Source organism: Physella acuta, unplaced genomic scaffold, assembly GCF_028476545.2.
Source record: "Physella acuta isolate Inbredline_101_S28 unplaced genomic scaffold, ASM2847654v3 ptg000969l, whole genome shotgun sequence".
In the NCBI taxonomy this organism is placed as follows: Eukaryota; Metazoa; Mollusca; class Gastropoda; family Physidae; genus Physella; species Physella acuta.
This window is the reverse complement of record NW_026732486.1, coordinates 93,350-115,000: the sequence shown is the minus strand read 5'-3', so window position 1 is coordinate 115,000 and position 21,651 is coordinate 93,350. Positions and strand designations below refer to the sequence as shown.

Sequence of the window (21,651 nt, the reverse complement as noted above, 5' to 3'; positions counted from 1 at the left end):
ATTTGAACCAACAATATAACCCAGGCCACTGAAAGTTGACATAACATTTGAACCAACACTATAACCCAGGCCACTGAAAGTTAACATTATTTATAGCCATTAGAGTTCTAACTGAGAGTCTATGTAAACATTGTGTTGACAACAATAATAAAATTAATATAAAAAAAACCTTGATAATAATAAGCCTTTAAATGCACTGAAAATTTAAAAACCTTTTTAATAATAAGCTTTTAAATGCACTAATGATTTTAAATATAAACTAATTTGCTTTATTTAATAAAAGCATTGGAGGCAAATGAGTTTTTATTTTCCACTTTTTGGTAATTTGTTCCAACTGAAGTTGAAACCACAAAGGACTAAAAATATTTGTGTTAAAACCCAATCCAGTAGCTTGCAATCCTCACAAGACAATTATCTGCCCACACTCAAGCAAAAAATCACTTGATAGTGAAAAAACAAATTATTGTAATAGATAGCTGATCGAGCTCTGTAATGTATTTAATCTTGTTATCTCACCTTTTAATATTGAATTTACAGGGATGTGACCAGACCATGAAATAAACAGGAATTTATTTCTGACAAGCAGTGGCGGAACTAGAAAAAAAGGGCCACCCCGCAAAAAAATTTTTTGGGCCCCCCATATTTGTGTGTATATATATATATATATATATATATATATATATATATATATATATATATATATATATATATATATATAACACGCTATCAATCGTGTGTTTATTTGAGATGTTGCCTTGTTTTCTAGAACAGTGGTAATTAAATGTAAACAATGTTGGCTCTTTATTTCTTTGAGTTTAGTAGTTTGGGAGCTAGTTTGTCCACACTACCAACGATACGTCTCAGCTTAGTTGTTGGGGCGCTAGTTTGTCAACACTACCACAGAAACACCTCGGTTTACGCTGATGGTGTAAGAAACACCCTCAGGCATCGCGTGGCTCTTGAGACGGCCCCCGGCGGTAGTCCCTAATGCAGCGAGACTACGCATTTCCACAGGAAGACGTCAGTCCGATATGTTTAAACAAATATTAAGCCTATGACAGAAACCTTTGCTGGAGTGTACTCAAAAACTTCCCAACTTTTTATTTGGATAGCATGTTTAAACAAATATTAAGCCTATGACAGAAACCTTTGCTGGAGTGTACTCAAAAACTTCCCAACTTTTTATTTGGATAGCATGTTTAAACAAATATTAAGCCCATGACAGAAACCTTTGCTGGAGTGTACTCAAAAACTTCCCAACTTTTTATTTGGATAGCATGTTTAAACAAATATTAAGCCTATGACAGAAACCTTTGCTGGAGTGTACTCAAAAACTTCCCAACTTTTTATTTGGATAGCACGAAGGGTGTAGTACTGCATAAAAGACAGACACACGGTATTCACGTGTACAGCTGTATGTGCCCAGCTCACGCAGAGGAAAACCTTTTGATTTAAGGGACATCCATAAATGACGTCATGCTTTTTTTTATGACTGACAAAAGGCTAGACCCTCACCCCTATAGGCGTCATTTATTAATTGATTATAAACGTTTCATTAATTCATGTACTAATTCTAATAATACAAATGTTTAATGAATATGATTCGTCAAACTAATTAATTATATGCTATGAAATTAATATCTGCTGACTAGTGTCTGATAAAATGTGAGAAGTGGAGAATGTACAGCTAGGAACTTTGGATTCATTTATCTATTCACTACTTCATTTATCTATTCACTACTTCATTTATCTATTCACTACTTCATTTATCTATTCACTACTTCATTTATCTATTCACTACTTCATTTATCTATTCACTACTTCATTTATCTATTCACTACTTGTAAGGCTAAGAGCGGGGGGGGGGGGGGGTCATTTATCTATTCACTACTTGTAAGGCTAAGAGTGGGAAGAGGGGGGGGGGTCATTTATCTATTCACTACTTGTAAGGCTAAGAGTGGGAAGGGGGGGGGGGGTCATTTATCTATTCACTACTTGTAAGGCTAAGAGTGGGAAGGGGGGGGGGTCATTTATCTATTCACTACTTCATTTATCTATTCACTACTTCATTTATCTATTCACTACTTGTAAGGCTAAGAGCGGGAAGGGAGGGGGGGGGGTCTGAGAAAGGAACTTAAGAGACAACAAAGCGCAGACGTGCTTGTATCCATCAGTACCGAAGCTGGGATGGTCTCAACTTTTTTCCAAACGCCTGTTGTAAAATACTCAAGGGAGAGAATTCAAATTATACACGTTTACTATCGCATATTTTGTAAAACAAAAATAAGTAAACGTACATAAAACCGAAATTATATTCTTTTTGATTACTTGTAGAATACAGGATAATACAAAATAGTAGCTCTACCAATACAAAAAACTTACATTTTACTTTAAAAAACAACATAATGGCCATTGAACAGCTGGGTTTTTAACGGAATCATTTAAGTCTCTTAATTAGTGTCTGCATTTAATATGGTGTTGTGTTGACTAATAATGTATGCAAATAATTTGATTTTAATTTTTCTAATAGGTATTGGTAGCCTAGGTTATTTTAAATGTATCGGAGTTTTAGCTATTTAGTTATTTCTTTGCTTTGTCACAAATATCGTTCAACGTGTAGTAAAGAACATAGCGTTTTGACCAATAACTTTTTTATAAAATATTTTTCTCCAACAAGTATAACATTAAAATACATAGGCCTATAATTTACATGTAACGGGTACCGACAGCTAGTTATATTATAAAAAGCAATTTTTCCTACCTTCCAACTGGAATGGCAAAGTAAAAGACCATGAGAGCTTTGGTTCTCTTGTCACTGGCAAATAGGTCAGCTATGATGGTGGGGGCGATGGTGGAGTAGCTGGCTTCTCCGATCCCAACTAGGGCTCTTAGCAGCACAAACAGCCAAAAGTACTGCAAGCAATATCAATACATTGAAAAAGGAATGACTTCAAGACAACTTGATTTGGACATCAGTTTAAAACCCAAGTTAAATCTCAACGAAATGGGTTCATCCATCTATAACGACCATACGGGGGTCCAAAAAGTAATTGACTTTTGTTGACCCACCATACGGGGGTCCAAAAAGTAATTGACTTTTGTTGACGCATGTGGACAGGGGGAGGGAGCTGGTTTGTTTGGGTCATTGTGGACATCCACACGTTGAATTTATTAACAACTAAATACTTTTTCTTTTAAATTGCACATAAAATGTAGGTTATAGATTTTATCATTAGTTCTCATGTTGAAAGTATTAACAACAAAATACTTATATTTTTAAAACAAAATTGCACATAAAATGTAGGTTATAGATTTTATCATTAGTTCTCATGTTGAAAGTATTAACAACAAAATACTTATATTTTAAAAAAAAATTGCACATAAAATGTAGGTTATAGATTTTATCATCAGTTCTCATATTGAAAGTATTAACAACAAAATACTTATATTTTTAAAACAAAATTGCACATAAAATGTAGGTTATAGATTTTATCATTAGTTCTCATGTTGAAAGTATTAACAACAAAATACTTATATTTTTAAAAAAAAAAAATTGCACATAAAATGTAGGTTATAGATTTTATCATCAGTTCTCATGTTGAAAGTATTAACAACAAAATACTTATATTTAAAAAAAAAATTGCACATAAAATGTAGGTTATAGATTTTATCATCAGTTCTCATGTTGAAAGTATTAACAACAAAATACTTATATTTTTTAGCGCAATTTCCATTCTGGAGAATTGCGTTTATTAACTCGTCTTTTCTGGGAATGAATGGATGGATGAATGGATGTGTGTCCGCAGCTTTAAGTCGTATCTCCTCCTCAACGAAGCAATATAGAGGACTAGTTCCAAAAGCAATTATATTAAGCAAGTTACGAGGATGAACATAGGCCATAAAAATTCTGGGTTTCTTTCATGGATTTCCCGAAAAAGCCAAAAAAACCTCGAAAAAATGCAGTTTTTGGCCCATATCTCGGCAACCAGACCACTTAGCGACTTAAAACATGTACCAATCGATTTCTGCCATAATTTAGAACAATATTGCCGAAGAAAGTTTTCAAAAATATCCTTTCGTTTGGTCACAAAAAAAATTTTGAATTAATTAAAATTTGGACCGAATTAGTAGGCATTTTATGCAACCACACCACACGCGTCATCACGTTCAATAGCTGCGCCATCACGTTCAATGGCTGCGACGTCACGTTCGGTAGCTGGGCGTGCAATGGTTTTTAGTCATGTTACTCTATCGTAAATAAAACATGTAAAATACTGAAAAAAAAATTAATAAAAAACGTTTTAATAACTAACCAATGGTTTTACTAACCCTGCTCTTGATTTACGCTACGACAGAGCTATTTTTAGATAACACAAGGAAATTGCGCTAAAATTGTCACTAGACTTTTTTTAATTACTTGTTTTTTAAAAATTGCACATAAAATGTAGGTTACAGATTTTATCATCAGTTCTTATGTTGAACATCCCCAGCACAACAGGTGAAAAATGTATCAGAAATGTAACTGTTTACAGCCCGCATAAAAGGGGGAGATTTTGTCTTTTAACAACCGGGAGGGGAGGGGGTTCAGTGACAGCACAATTATCTAAAACATTTTACAGTATTTTAAGTTCATTTTTAAACATTTCAACTGATTAAAGCTTAAGTTTAAAAACTATTAGTTCTAGACTTTGATTGATCGTGTAACTAAAAAACAGTTCCTTATTGTCAATTTGTGTCAAAGCCTAAGACGACACAGATCTAGATATTTTGTTTCTAGTAAAAAACTCAAAATAACCACATTACAATTATATATTTAAATAAAAGCGCGTGTATAATGTGCTCGCTTGGTCAAGTGTGTAGGACTCATGGTCAGCGCAACGACAAAAGGGGGTGGTGGGGTGGTGGTTTCTTGTGGAAACGAATGTAGCGTAAGATTGAGTAAATGTAATATAATGATGTCACATTGATTAGCCGAATTTATCCTAACCCATATAGTCGTTAATAGCTAGACAGCCACAAATGACATTAAAATGTTCAGTCTACAATATCTTCAATATTATTTTACAGTTTTTGTTTGGTATTGACAGAAACATTTAAACCCATAGGGTCTAATTTATACTGTCGTTTAAAATATGCTTTTTTCCCCCAACACTTTCTAAGCTCAACTTTTAATATAACTATTTAGGCCTAGCAATAAATGTTACCCAAAATATCAAATCCTACAATCCATTAGCAACTAATCAAGTAGCAAGGTACACATTACATGTCATTATGAAGATTTCCCAGCTTTTCATTGGATGTTCCCACTTTCCCTGCCAGGAAATTTTATTTTAAAATTTCCCTGCCAGGAAATTTTATTTTAAAATTTCCCTGCCAGGAAATTTTATTTTAAAATTTCCATTTTAATCCGTTTTCCAGCTCAGCTGATAAACTATAAGCAACAACTTGGACATGATTGAAGCAACAACTTGGATATGATTGAAGCAACAACTTGGACATGATTGAAGCAACAACTTGGACATGATTGAAGCAACAAGCCAGATCTAAACTTGGACATGATTGAAGCAACAACTTAGATATGATTGAAGCAACAACTTGGACATGATTGAAGCAACAACTTGGACATGATTGAAGCAAGAAGCCAGATCTAAACTTGGACATGATTGAAGCAACAACTTGGACATGATTGAAGCAAGAAGCCAGATCTAATGAAGAGCTCATTCAAAGCCTGTACTTACATCTTGTGAGATGAATGAACTAGCCAGTGTAAACCCTGACCAGAGAAAGATGCCAGCAGCCATCAAATATTTGCGTGTATATCTGTCTCCAAGGTAGCCAAAGATAGGGGAGAAGACCATGTAAGTACAAATAAATGCTGTCTGTATAGACCCAGCTGATGAGTTACCTAACTTGTAGAAAGATTTGACCTCTATCAACACACCTGTCAATAAGAACAAAATTACAGGATTACACACAAGTTACCAGATGATTACACACAAGTTACCAGATGATTACACACAAGTTACCAGATGATTACACACAAGTTACCAGATGATTACACACAAGTTACCAGATGATTTCACACAAGTTACCAGATGATGACACACAAGTTACCAGATGATGACACACAAGTTACCAGATGATTACACACAAGTTACCACATGATTACACACAAGTTACCACATGATGACACACAAGTTACCAGATGATGACACACAAGTTACCAGATGATTACACACAAGTTACCAGATGATTACACACAAGTTACCAGATGATTACACACAAGTTGCCAGATGATTACACACAAGTTACCAGATGATTACACACAAGTTACCAGATGATTACACACAAGTTACCAGATGATTACACACAAGTTACCAGATGATTACACACAAGTTACCAGATGATTTCACACAAGTTACCAGATGATGACACACAAGTTACCAGATGATTACACACCACTTGATTACACACAAGTTACCAGATGATGACACACAAGTTACCAGATGATTACACACAAGTTACCAGATGATTACACACAAGTTACCAGATGATTACACACAAGTTACCAGATGATTACACACAAGTTACCAGATGATTACACACAAGTTACCAGATGATTACACACAAGTTACCAGATGATTACACACAAGTTACCAGATGATTACACACAAGTTACCAGATGATTACACACAAGTTACCAGATGATTACACACAAGTTACCAGATGATTTCACACAAGTTACCAGATGATGACACACAAGTTACCAGATGATTACACACCACTTGATTACACACAAGTTACCAGATGATGACACACAAGTTACCAGATGATTACACACAAGTTACCAGATGATTACACACAAGTTACCAGATGATTACACACAAGTTACCAGATGATTACACACAAGTTACCAGATGATTACACACAAGTTACCAGATGATTACACACAAGTTACCAGATGATTACACACAAGTTACCAGATGATTACACACAAGTTACCAGATGATTACACACAAGTTACCAGATGATTACACACAAGTTACCAGATGATTACACACAAGTTACCAGATGATTACACACAAGTTACCAGATGATTACACACAAGTTACCAGATGATTACACACAAGTTACCAGATGATTACACACAAGTTACCAAATGATTACACACAAGTTACCAAATGATTACACACAAGTTACCAAATGATTACACACAAGATACCACTTGATTACACACCACATGATTACACACAAGTTACCAGATGATTACACACAAGATACCACTTGATTACACACCAGATGATTACACACAAGTTACCAGATGATTACACACAGGTTACCAGATGATTACACACAAGTTACCAGATGATTACACACAAGTTACCAGATGATTACACACAAGTTACCAGATGATTACACACAAGTTACCACTTGATTACACACCACTTGATTACACACAAGTTACCAGATGATTACACACAAGATACCACTTGATTACACACCAGATGATTACACACAAGTTACCAAATGATTACACACAGGTTACCAGATGATTACACACAAGTTACCAGATGATTACACACAAGTTACCAGATGATTACACACAAGTTACCAGATGATTACACACAAGTTACCAGATGATTACACACAAGTTACCACTTGATTACACACCACTTGATTACACACAAGTTACCAGATAATTACACACAAGTTACCAGATAATTACACACAAGTTACCAGATGATTACACACCAGATGATTACACACAAGTTACCAGATAATTACACACAAGTTACCACTTGATTACACACCACTTGATTACACACAAGTTACCAGATGATTACACACAAGTTACCAGATGATTACACACAAGTTACCAGATGATTACACACAAGTTACCAGATGATTACACACAAGTTACCAGATGATTACACACAAGTTACCAGAAGATTACACACAAGTTACCACTTGATTACACACCACTTGATTACACACAAGTTACCAGATAATTACACACAAGTTACCAGATAATTACACACAAGTTACCAGATAATTACACACAAGTTACCACTTGATTACACACCACTTGATTACACACAAGTTACCAGATGATTACACACAAGTTACCAGATGATTACACACAAGTTACCAGATGATGACACACAAGTTACCACATGATTACACACAAGTTACCACTTGATTACACACCACTTGATTACACACAAGTTACCAGATAATTACACACAAGTTAACAGATGATTACACACCAGATGATTACACACAAGTTACCAGATGATTACACACAAGTTACCACTTGATTACACACCACATGATTACACACAAGTTACCAGATGATTACACACAGGTTACCACATGATTACACACAAGTTACCACATGATTACACAAAAGAAAGGTTACAAGAAATGTTGCTAATATTAAAAGGAATCTTTAAAAAAAAAAGTGATCCAGTTACCAGCCACTGTAAACCTATCCATGTAATTGAGCAAGTTGACCAGCAGAAGTATGGCCACAGTAAAGTAGGCCCTCTTGTTGCTGACTGGCACCTGCCTGCTGCTACTGGAGACATCAGGCTCCCCGTTGATCTCTGCTCTGTTCATGGTGGGAGCTGTCTGGGATGGGCTGGAAACATCTAAAGGCATGACTGAAGTCAGTTGAACACAGTCATCTAGTGGACTTGAATCACTCATTTGTTTGCAAGCTCATCTCATAGCTATGTCTGCACACTCAAAAGATCTTCCAAAGTCTCAAACATGCATCATCTGAAGAGTTAGAAATATTTTAAAGGCTCTGCTCCTTTAGCATTGCTTCAAATTATGTTCTGCAATAATTAAAAAAAGAAGCAGTGCAAATGTGTACATCATACAACACAGTGGAAACAATGGCCAGAGTTTGAACAGCAAGTCTGACACAGGTGACCCACTTGACCTACATCTCATCATCATGATAACAGGCTTCAGTGGTGCTGCAGTTACAGAGGTGGGGTGTCTAACTGTCTAGCTAGAGTTGTTAAGTGGGGTGTCTAACTGTCTAGCTAGAGTTGTTAAGTGGGGTGTCTAACTGTCTAGCTAGAGTTGTTAAGTGGGGTGTCTAACTGTCTAGCTAGAGTTGTTAAGTGGGGTGTCTAACTGTCTAGCTAGAGTTGTTAAGTGGGGTGTCTAACTGTCTAGCTAGAGTTGTTAAGTGGGGTGTCTGTCTAGCTAGAGTTGTTAAGTGGGGTGTCTAACTGTCTAGCTAGAGTTGTTAAGTGGGGTGTCTAACTGTCTAGCTAGAGTTGTTAAGTGGGGTGTCTAACTGTCTAGCTAGAGTTGTTAAGTGGGGTGTCTAACTGTCTAGCTAGAGTTGTTAAGTGGGGTGTCTAACTGTCTAGCTAGAGTTGTTAAGTGGGGTGTCTAACTGTCTAGCTAGAGTTGTTAAGTGGGGTGTCTAACTGTCTAGCTAGAGTTGTTAAGAGGGTGTCTAACTGTCTAGCTAGAGTTGTTAAGTGGGGTGTTTGTCTAGCTAGAGTTTTATAAGCCTACCTCTTTCATTTTTTCATCTCTAGATCTGTTATATTAAATTAATAAAATTATGATTAAATTATTATTATAATTAAGTAAGTAGGTCTAGGGATTGATAGATCTAGTGATTATTCTAGTGAGATCTAGAATGTCTAGATCTAGGGTAATCTATCGTTTTAGGTGCGTAAAATCAGCCGAGGCTAGTAATGCGCAAAAAAGTTGCCTCATTGTTAAGGCTTTAATCAACTTTAATGGAAGTATATTGTGATATATTTGTGTCAAAAAATTTTGACAACTGAATAATAAACCAAAATCAATGGCTAAATATAAAATATATCAATATTAGCCAGAAATTAACTTTTAACAGCAGTGTTTGCTTGCAAGATTTGCTATATAAACAGCGACCATCAGTAAGTTAGAGTGGTTTCCCCTGAATCTCTTAACTTGATTTTACCCAAAAAAAACTTAAACAAGATAGCTGCTAAAGTCTGCTAAAGTAAATAAGCTTGGTTGCATCTGATGAAAACTTCGCTAGATCTAGATCTAGTCTGTATTTTTTATTGAAAAGTTTAATACAACCTGTTTAAAAACAAGTAGATCTAAGTCTAAATCTAATCTACATGAATGAAACTTTGAAACATTTCTGTAACTTTCAAAACGACGATTCGAAATATCATCCATAGTGGTCCATACATTCTAGTCTAGTGACTAATCTACTAATTCAGAACTAGTCTAGATTCTAATTCTAAAATCTAGACTAGATCTAGAATCTAGATCTAGTCAGTCAGTCAAAGAAGAGTAATTTTTAATAGTCTTTTTAATAGACTATTGACTTGAGAGTAGAATTAGAACTAGAGATCTAGATCTTCTAGCATTACTGTTACCAATTAGTAAGTAGATTTTTAATAATACTAATTAATACTTTGAACTTTGATTAATATAACTAGACTTAGAGTCTAGAGACCTTGCATGTTTACCTCCGCCACCATCCGGAAATGACATATTGAACTTTAGATAGGAAGACAAGATTGCCATATCAATTTAGCGAAAATTAGTCAAATATTCACATAGATTCTAGATCTAACCCTAACTCTGGTATTAGATCTGGATTCTTGGTCTAGCATTTGACAAGTTAACAATAAAGAAAAAAGTAATTTTATTTTGCAAATCAAAACCTCTGTAAACGATGAGGCAATGTATAAGGGCCGGTTGCACAAAATAGGCCTATGTTACATAGGCTATGTTTAAAACATTTATGATAACAAGCTTCATAATGACATAATGCAGTAATATGAATAATATTATTTTTATTTATGCCTATCAGCGCCCGGTGTCGACCCTAGTAAGAGTGTGTCCAAATGAGTGAGGGGAAATGTCTGCTTAAACTGTATTGTTAAGTAGGCCCAAGGGATCGTCCATAAATGACGTCACACTCGTATAGGCAGAGGGAAGGGGGGTCTGTAATTTTGTGACGGTGTGTGATGAGGGGGGGAGGGGGAGGGTTCAGATGGTGTGATATCACACTTTAGCATTATAAAAAAGCAATGTTAGAAAACGAATTTTAGACGTAATTTCGCGTTTTAGAAAATGTTTTAATAAATTGTAATAGGAATTAATAAAAAAAATACTCTATGTTCACAGAGTTCAGACAAGATTTTGGAAAAATATCGTATTTTAAGAAAAACTCAACTGCAATTTTGAGGGGGGGGGGTTGTAGGCTGAGGCGTGACGTCATTTTAGGGGGAGGGAGAGTCTGGCTTTTTGTGACGATTTGTAACGGAGGGGGAAGGTAAATATCGTCAAAAAGCGTGACGTCATTTGTGGATGACCCCTATTAAATAGTTAAGGCATAGGGCCTAATCATTGTTATACAAACGAAGTTTTATAGATTCTCTCATTCTCATGGGGTCTACCTTTAACTGAAGCGATAACTGCCTAACTATGCTGATTAAAATTAATGTCCTTATATTGTCCTCGTAAATGTCCTGCCACCTCAATTTCAAAATCTGTCTATGACACTTGTTCATGAAGGTCTGTATCTTCTCTGTATCTGCTCCATAAAACAAAAATTGCCTTGGGTCGCAGAACTGTGAAAGTGTAGCGTGCTATACAGTGGCGTAGCAAGGTCGGGTGTCACCCGGTGCGGCACTTAATGGTGTCACCCCCCCCCCCCCCCCTTCCCGGGGACAAATTTTCATTTGCACCCCCCCCCCCCCCTCAAACTTTCGATTTGCACCAATTAAAACACCATTTAACACTCGAATTAATCACTTAATTAAGTGGATTTATCATTTTTCTCTATATATTTTGCTCTTTTTTGCATTGGTGTCACCCCTCTATATGGTGTCACCCGGTGCGGTCCGCACCCCCCCCCCTCGCTACGCCTCTGGTGCTATATTGATTCTAGCAGATATGTCCTTCTGTGACTCCCGAGTTGCTGATCTAGTGCCAAGGTAGACAAACTCTTCAACATCATTTACATGTCTTCCGTCTATTGTTACTCGGGCCTCTTGGTTGGTTCTCGTTACTTCTGTCTTTCCTTTGTTGATCTTAAGACCGACATGCTTTGAGATGGCCCCTACCGCGTCAACCTTTTCCCCTATCTTCTAGTGCATACGAGGATAAAAACAATTTAACGTACTAAAAAAATACATTTAAATAAACCGGGAGTGATCTCCCCTAAACTTTCTCGAATATTCTTATATGAAACAACAGGGGATGGCAACGCGGGGTAGAGATAATTATGATTTTAATCCATTTTAAATACTTAAGATTTTTAAAATAGAAAAAAAAATCTCGTAGAAAAAAGAATTGCACACCAAGTGAACGCGAAATAAAATGTGCATAATGGTGCGGAATGTTACTAGTACTTTATAAATTCAAATGCGTTTTTTTTGAGAAATCGGAAATAGCGAAAATTACTACTTCTGGTCAACGGAAATTACTCAAAATTTGAAAGAACGCAGAGAATTAGATATTTTATTTACTTGTGAAATTTTATTTATCTATCTGAAATAGTACTCAAGTTATAGCCCTTAAAAAAATTCAAAGTAGAAAAAGTTCCACTTCCGGTTATCGGAAGTCGCTCAAAAGTTAATACGGTTCAACGATTTTGATATAATACTTATATATGAAATTTTACCAACTTAGCTGTAACGATACTCAAGTTATCGTGCTTACACACACACACACACACAGACAGACAGACACACACACACACAGAGACATACGGACAAGATTGCAAAACTATGTTTTTCCGACTCAGGGAGGTGTAAAACGTCGAGATTTGCAAAAATCTCAATTATTATTTTTTTGCACGACTACAAGACTTTCTCTATACTTCGTATATACGAGAAAGTAAAAAAGATTTTACTTACAAGTTTAATGTAATAATGCGCTAAGAAAATAAATGTTTTTCTTTGAACATATTAATTATTATAATACTCCCCCTTCCCCCCCCCCACCACGGGAGAAAAAAAAATCTGGAAGAGAGGAAGAAACACTATCTGCACAATCAAGGTTTAGAGGCTAAAGTAGGAAGATTATAGATTATAAGATTATAGAAGTAGGGTCTACCTTTAGTCTGTATAATCTACAAATGCGAAAAATACTCTAATAGCGACTTCAGTAGCGTAGCGAGGGGGAGGGGGCGGGGGGGGGGGGGGAAATATGTCCCCGGGCGCCGACCTTAGGGGGCGCCAAAATGGGTTGGAAAAATAAATTGAAAGGTTGAGGGGGGTGCAAATCGAAAGTTTGAGGGGGGGGGTGCAAATCGAAATCCCGAGGGAGGGTGCAAATCGAAAGTTTGAGGGGAGGTGCAAATCGAAATCTCGAGGGGGGGGGGTGCAAATCGAAAAGTTTGTCCCCGGGCGCCGGGAAGGTTCGCTACGCCTCTGAGCGACTTTTGTCAAGTTTGAGCTTAAGTGCAAGGTTTAGGGATATGACTACGACTATATTTAGTACGAATTCGAGGTAAATACGTAGAGATCAAGGTTAAATCTGGTTTAAAAGGCGATTCTGGATAAAAATCCGTTTTCAATTATATTTTTCGTTTGAGGTTGAATTTGAAGTGATGATTTTGGTTTTCACTTTAGAGAAAAAGACAACGCTATCAAGCTAACGTCCGTTGTATTTCTCCCTAAAACGGGCCATTTTATCTAGTAAATAAATAAGCATCAAATTGAATCAAATTTAATTTCAGATTGCGTTCTCATCGGGTCTTTACTCACGTGCAAGTTTCAGAGTAATTCGTAGGTTAAAAATTTTCGCTCGGTCGTTTCGATCAACGTTTTAATTAATTCATAAAAATTTAATCAGGCATCCAATTAAGCCAAATCTAATGTCATGTTGCAATTGTCTTCATGTCTTGACCCACGCACTAACTACATCGAACCGTATCTGTAAGTTAGAAGTGCCTGCGATTTCGCTCGGCCGTTTCGATCTAGACAGACTGACGACAGACAGAGGAAGTGACTTGAAGTGAGTTAAACAAAAGCTTGTGAAAATAATTAATGCAGTTAGGCCTATGATGAAATCAATCGACACTTCAAATTGATTTTGCAAAAAAAAAAAAAAAAAAAAAAAATCGTAGTTACTCGATACTAAAGCTCCGTTTGGATTTTTATGGTGTTTTCACATTTGAACATGATACAATTCGTACATTTTTAAAACTAAATTTTGTAAAGAAATAATAATAGAATCAGTTTTCGAAAGAATAGAATTTTCAAGCGAATAACTAATTATACAGCGTGGGTGTTATTAAACTGTTTTTCGGCTACACGTTTAAAAAAAATAATGTAAGCACACTAGTATTACTGAATTCGGTGATTTATTGATAATAAGTATAGTACATAAATTAATATATTACACGTTTTTATAAATTGCGGTGGTGAGTGGTCGCCCACTTAGCACAGCTTGTCCCGTACGGCCAACAGTTGATTGATGGAATGATGTCACTGGGCATGGGAAATGTTCGTTCCAAATATGGAATGCTGTAAGCATTAAATAAGTTAAAGAGGGAAAGTTTCAGTATTTACAAAGGCCTGTAGGAAACATAACGTTAAAATATAATCTATATCTACTTATAAGTTTTACAGTTCAAAGATGCGTTAAAACAGTACTTTGAACAGTTACAAAATTTCTAGTACAAATACTTAGATAGTTTTTAAAGGTGAAAGGCTTTCATAATTAAGTTTAGTTAGGCCCTAGCTGAGTGTTATCTCGCTCGTGGTACCCTAGCCCGAAGCCTGTAGACCTACATTAACCCCTATATATGTAGTATATCATGATCAGTAATATATAATGCTTTAAATAATCAGTAAATGCATAAACATTAATGTACATTTACTGTCTTCTTCAATTTTATATTAGTCCATCTGTAAGGTGAATTCAATTTATTTTTTAATACCAAAATATTTAACGTTACCGTAAACGAGTATAACAAGATAGTGCGCATGCGTAGCATAAATGAAAATAAGGGAATAATAATATGGCGATCGCGTAGTGGCATAATCTGCATCCCTGAAATGGCAACACAAAAGCCAGGAGAATGGGTGAATTCGTTAATTGCAAGATTTGATGCTCAGGTAAATGTTTCACACACATATTCGTTAAGCTTTTCAAAGATATTAGTTATAATATGATGCAATTTAGCCATGCATTTTCAGGGCTTGTGTGACCTCGGTAGGGCTGGGTCGTTGGCTTGCGATAGAGATTTATGAATGAGATTTGCCTCAAGTAAAATCGTCTGCTATCGCAGGCAGTCTAGTCTAGATTCTTGATCGAGACTGGCTAATCTAGATCTAGACCTGTCAATAATAGTCAATATGAATATAGATCTAGATGTAGATCTACTAATTAATGCACAGATACCTCTTTTAGTAAAAAAATTACCATATATAATGTAACAGTCAGTGAGTATAGTTGAGTATAGAATCTATACTTCTAGTCTTCTAGAGATCTATCTATTATCTATTATAATCTATCTATCTATTATACTCACTCTATACTCTATACTATAGGCCTAGATAGATCTAGAAGTATTTTGTATAGATAGACTACTATAGACTAGATCTAGAATCTAGATCTAGAATAGTTTCAGTTCCATGACTGTACTGTACTCTTTGCATAAATCTATAAATAATATAATATTAAAGTTAGAATGTTAGTTCATTATTTTTTGGTATTATTCAACCATATCAGTCTAGTTTTAACAATGTACAATTAGTGTTTCATGCTAACTTGCTATTTGTACAATTTCTTTGGTCTAATAGCTGAGAATATCAAGAAGAACTTATAAAATAAGCAAAATGTGAATTGCTTTACTTGATATTGTTATAAACTTACTGAAAATATATACTAAACTATAGTACATTATAGCTTGCTTTCTACTACAATAATGTCATTAATGTTTTTAAATCATGCAAGGTTAAAACAAAACCTATAAAACATAACTTGATCGAGACAACAGCAAACTAAGCCCGCCCATTTTGCCCGCCGTGTATTTGAATGGGCAGAAATTTAGCAGACATCACATTTCTGCTGAACGGCAGAGAAAGATCAATCGTGTTACAAAAACACTCCTTAAAACCAGGAGTGATCTCCCCTAAACTTTCTCGGATATTCTAATATAAAACTACGAGGGATGGCAACTCAGGACATAGACAATATTTGTAATCCATTTTTAATTACTTAAACTTTTTATAATAGAATGGAATCTCGTAAAAAAAAAAAAAACAGAATTGCACACTAAGTGAACGCCTAATAAAATGTGCATAATAGTGTGGGATATTATTAGTACTTTATAAATTTACATGCGTTTTTTGAGAAATCTGAAATAGCGTAATTTGACAGAAGGTAGAGAATTAGATCTTTTACTTACATGTGAAATTTCATTTATCTATCTGAAATAGTACTCAAGTTATAGGCTTTTGAAAAATTCAAAAGTAGAAAGAGTATCACTTCCGGTTATCGGAAATCGCTCAAAAGTTGATAGTGATACGGATCTACGGTTTTGATAAAATACTTATCCATGAAATTTCATCAACCTAGCTGTAACGGTACTCAAGGAATCGTGTTTACACACAGACTCAGACACACGGACAAGATTGCAAAATTACGTTTTTCCATATCAGTGAGGTGTAAAACGTCGAGATTTTTTTTGCACGATAACAATACTTTCTGTATACTTCGTATATACGAGAAAGTAAAAACTAACCCACCATATCACTGAAAATCAGTCTTATCATTGTAGCCATTTAAAAATAAACACGTTTTTTCACAAATCATATTCTAGGCTACCGATTAAATTGGATAAATAAAATTGGTATCAAATTAAAGGTAAATAAATGTAGTTCTCAATTTTTAAAGTTATCACGAACAATAATGAAGTTTAAAATCTTAGGTGACACCCTACCATTGAGGTAAAAATAAAGTCGATTTTAGTAAATTAATGTTTTAATTTTATATGTTTCATCGACATAAGGAAAAGTGAATTAATATAACAGTATATTTATATTAGATCTAAAGATATATAAATAATAAAGTCAAACTATGAAAAAATTACTAGGACAAAGTTTAGTAGCAGAAATATTTAGCAGAGACACTTAAAATAATTAGCATTACAAAATGATTAGTAAAGTAGTATTTAACATGCAATAAAAATCTAAATTTTAAACGTTCTGTATTATAAATAAAGATGGTGCCAAATAAAGTACGGTTTACAGTACTTTCAGTGGATTCTGGAACTGTGTAACAGACTTTGCCATTGTCTTACTGTCTTTTACTGCTATACCATTCCGGAATAATAACCAACGCTCAACTAAGGTTTTACCATAATATTGTAGGCCTAGAAAAAATTTGATTTAGGTCTAGATTCTAGATCTCTATATGTAAATTTAGAATAGATAGGCCAAAATTTAAGTTTAATTTGGTAAGAGTAACTATTCTAAGGTCTGGCCTAATTCCCACGTTTTCTTTAACTTGCTTTCTCTGTGTGTTTATTTGTTTGTCTTTCCAATCAAATCTTGCGATCGAAATTTCTGGCACTTCCCAGTTAGCTAGCGCGCTGAAATTTTCAGGGAAGCTTTCTTTTGGATGACCATTGAATATTCAATTGTTATTATTACTAAATTGATCAATGGAAACATTTTATTGAGCATTTTAGACCGCTATATAATCTATATATATAATTCTCCTCTGCTAGCCATTAGAAAAAAAACCAGCGACGCGTACCTCGCGCGCAGTGAAGCGAACGATCACATGTCGCCACAGGCTTAGGGGCAGAGAATTTAGCTTGAACCGAGTTTAAACTTACAGGAGGTAGGCCAGTTTGGGGGAGACGATATGGTCGAGTGGTTGGGCACACGATTGCTATCCCACTCGACACGGGTTCAAATCTATGTGTTCTAGTCAGTAACGTATTCAAACAACGTGTTTTTTACGAGTTGTCTTTTTACGAGTTGTCTTTTTACGAGTTGTCTTTTTACGAGTTGTCTTTTTACGAGTTGTCTTCGTTTACCCAAAAAAAGTGAAAAGATAAAATCGATAGCAAGATTTTAATGCAAACAAACAGACAAAGACTAAAAAGTAGAAAATAATAATCATTAAAAAAGTTTTAAAAAACCCACGTTTTCTGATTGAACTAAAAAGTAGAAAATAAATGCTATAGGCCCTACATCACAATAATGCAAGCGATCACTCTACTATAAGCGAGCAAAAACGTGGGGCGCCGTGATTTTCTTACAGTTTCTAATACTGTTGACTCTCTACAAGCTCCCTAATAAAAGTCAATAGTATTATCTAATCAATAGTAATATAACTTTTACTTCGGCGCCCCACGTTTTTCATCGCTTATAGTAGAGTGATCGCTTGCATTATTGTGATGTAGGGCCTATAGCATTTATTTTCTACTTTTTAGTTCAATCAGAAAACGTGGGTTTTTTAAAACTTTTTTAATGATTATTATTTTAAAAAATATACCTATGTCTTGGAATCTATATTCTACTAATTTGAAAATAATTTGCACTTTCACTTTTTATTATTTTTTAAATCTTTAAAGCAATATTTCAATTCTATTTAGATCAGGTCTAGGCCTGATTATTATTTATTATAATCAATACAGTGTAGGTACTTAAGTTTGCTTGGCCTTATCTAGTCTATATTAAAAATGTTTATTACAACTATGGCTTTTTTAGTCTAGTACTACATCTAGACCTTGTAAAGCATACATCTATTTTAAACATTGCTCTTTTATTTGAATGATATTTATCTTGAATATACTTACCTTTACCAGCTACCAATAAAGACTGGTTTACATACAACACAGTCCATGCAAAATGTCAAGCAAAACAAGGAATGTCTTGTCAATGTTAGCAAGTACAAATTTTCACTAGTCATCAATGGCCTAACAAAAACACTGCAGAGTGTTTTGCAATTTGTAAGTATAGCAATAATTTGAACTTCCTTAGATCTATTAGACATGAAGGTATAACATCTAGGTAGTGCAACGTTGACTTTGTTTTCATCTTGTTATTAAATTAATCTGTGCTCTAACATTCTCTGATTTGTATCAGCAGAAGGTGAATCGGCCTGAAGCAGAAAGAAACTACTTGGAGTCTCAGCTTATTATTTTGGACACACTGAAACAAGTTCTCAACTCTGTAAGAATTTATCAGCTTTTGTTATATAGGCACCAGCATAGTGTGGTATTGTCTAGTGTTAGAGTAGACAATAATTTTAGTTTACTGGCTTGAGTCTGTAGAACATCTGTAAGTCTACCAACCTCTATAGGACACCTGATTAGAGTTGAGAAAAGTAAATGTGGCTAGGTATAATATGTAATGTTGACCATGCATTCAGAGGTCAGAAACAAATAATTACTGAAAATGATATGTAGTTTTACATATTGACTTAATATAATAATACAAGTGCTTAACCATTTACAAAAAGAAGTAATTCACACAGATAAAAGAGAAGTAATATTTAGAATATTTAGATATAGCCACACACAGTAGTTTTTTTTAGAGCAGATTACACTGACTTGTTGTGTGTTCAAGTGTTCATTAATCAGAGCTTGTTTTCACTCCCGTAATTATGTATAATTAACTGTAAATCTTTTTATCACTATAAGTTTTTTGTCACTATGTACGTCTATAGCAGCCTAAAGATACATCCCGTCTAGATGAAACCATGTATGTCAAATTACTGCTACCAGAAATATGTAAGGTAAGTAGTGTTCCATTGGATAGAGAATAGATGGGAATAATGCAAATGCCTTTACTAGTTCATGCATATATTCTAGTTATTGTATTTGTTTTATAATGAAATTTATCTTAATTTTTAAATATGAACATAAATCTTTCAGTTTCTTAACCAGCAAACAGAAAACCAGCAGTTAAAGATGTTAGCCTCTGAAGTTTTGTTTGCTCTCAGCCTAAACAACTTTACAGCTGTCTTTAATAAAATCTCAGCTAAGTAAGTCAAGTTACAGTACAAATGTCAATCAAGTTGGGCTGTTGCTACAACTAACTGCTAAATGTACTTCAAAATTATTTACTTGGCAGGTTGGTTGCACTGTCTCAGGTAGAGGAAACCTCTGACTTGTCAGACCTTGAACTTATACAGCACATGAACATGGATTTATCTAGACTTACAAAGTTGCTAAATGGTGAATTTGATTTCTTGCCAGTTTGCTACATTTTTATTGTATCAGTTTTAAGTCTGTTAATGTTGGGTTATACACAGTGGTAAAATGTTAACAAGACAACAAAATAATGGTTTAGTTCTTGTAACTGATTGTCTCACAGTGAATTGTCTGAAATACTTTTTCTGCGGGTGATTTTTATTTGTTTATTTTGGCAGAAGTTGTGTCCAAGTTCAAGATGCTTAAATCTCGACCTGTCATTATAACGCTCGGTCAGAATCTCGAGAAGGTTTGTTTTTTTTAAAAGATGAATGTTTATTAAATTTTTTTGAAACATAAAATTTAAGATATAATTAAACAATACATAAAACTGAGATAATTTTTAAAATGCATTAACTATTGATAGGCTATCTGGAATTGGATGGACAACTATCCTGGGGAATTTACTGAATTACATAAAAAACCAAATGATGAACTACAAGGTATTTATTTAACAAACTGCCATGAAACTATTTAGCCACATGCAACAATTTAAGATCATTTTGTCAAAAATTATTTAGTACCCCTGATCTTTGGATCTGATATATCATTTATTTAATTAGCTGCAACAACCTTGGATCTTTGTATGAATTATTTGTTTCAGATTGTTGTGACAAGCTGTTTGACCACTTGAATGTGCTAACAGAGGGATCAAGACGCCGTGTGCAGATATGGCCCTTGCAAATGATGCTTCTTATACTTTGTCCAGTAAGTTTATTTTCAATGACTGAAGTAGCTATTAAACAACTTAACCACAGTAAGTAAAAGGTCATGATACATTTTTTTGTGTGGTAATTTACCACTCTTACTGACAGGCATGAACTTTAAGAGTGTACATTTTATTCTGGTTTTTATATTTTTTAGTCAGAACCTTTTCTTAAAAATTTAAAGTCGATGTGAAATATATATTTTTGCATCATGTACTAATTTTTTATTTAGTTTTGTAAAACCTAACCATATTTTTAGCAGATAATAATTTACAAATTTTATTTTTTCCCCTAAACTTTATAAAACTTTCCTTGGTTCAGGAGGTATTTATAGATTGTTTTTGCAGAGTAAGAGTATTGTCATTTTATAAAAGCTTCATCAGTTTTCATTGCTCTAGCTAATTTAGAAACTTTTCTGTTGTTAACTTAAGTTTTTTTTTGTAGAAATATAATGAATCCAATATTGTCTTAAATGGTTATAAAGTGAATTCAAATTATGCTATGTGACCTTAAAATTACCAATACCATACACATGAAGCTAATTTTACTGTTGTACATTTAAAAATATGCGAAGACCTTAGTGCTAAAAGTAGTTTTTGTCATAATTATCTAGTAATTGGTCTCATTTTGATCATATCAAAGTCAAGCAATGATGTTCAAATGCTAAAAGTATGCAAAATCTCAATTCCCTTTTAAAAAAAAAACAATATGATAACATTGCTAAAAATAATTTAGATCAAGAAG

General features: G+C 34.4%; 2 protein-coding genes across 9 annotated transcripts in view; one reads left to right on the top strand and one right to left on the bottom strand.

Moving 5' to 3' along the window:
* LOC131954001 (protein spinster homolog 1) overlaps window positions 1–14,409 on the bottom strand; it is a 33,851-nt gene extending 19,442 nt beyond the window's left edge. The window contains exons 1-4 of one of the 8 annotated variants that reach the window (XM_059317465.1): window positions 14,387–14,409; window positions 8,475–8,840; window positions 5,739–5,941; window positions 2,762–2,913 (exon numbers count right to left, since the gene is read on the bottom strand). In XM_059317465.1, coding sequence (XP_059173448.1) covers window positions 2,762–2,913; window positions 5,739–5,941; window positions 8,475–8,709 — 590 coding nt within the window. In that variant the 5' untranslated portion in view covers window positions 8,710–8,840; window positions 14,387–14,409. Of the gene's footprint in view, window positions 1–2,761; window positions 2,914–5,738; window positions 5,942–8,474; window positions 8,841–10,441; window positions 10,522–14,386 lie in introns of those variants that run through there. The other 7 variants (XM_059317463.1, XM_059317466.1, XM_059317469.1 and 4 more) reach the window with 7 other exon arrangements.
* A 593-nt stretch (window positions 14,410–15,002) lies between these two features.
* Window positions 15,003–21,651, top strand: part of LOC131954012 (neurofibromin) — a 90,329-nt gene continuing 83,680 nt past the window's right edge. Inside the window, exons 1-9 of the mRNA XM_059317490.1 lie at window positions 15,003–15,104; window positions 18,812–18,955; window positions 19,095–19,178; window positions 19,675–19,743; window positions 19,883–19,992; window positions 20,082–20,185; window positions 20,380–20,450; window positions 20,568–20,643; window positions 20,805–20,908. Coding sequence (XP_059173473.1) covers window positions 15,045–15,104; window positions 18,812–18,955; window positions 19,095–19,178; window positions 19,675–19,743; window positions 19,883–19,992; window positions 20,082–20,185; window positions 20,380–20,450; window positions 20,568–20,643; window positions 20,805–20,908 — 822 coding nt within the window. The 5' untranslated portion in view covers window positions 15,003–15,044. The remainder of the gene's footprint in view (window positions 15,105–18,811; window positions 18,956–19,094; window positions 19,179–19,674; window positions 19,744–19,882; window positions 19,993–20,081; window positions 20,186–20,379; window positions 20,451–20,567; window positions 20,644–20,804; window positions 20,909–21,651) is intronic.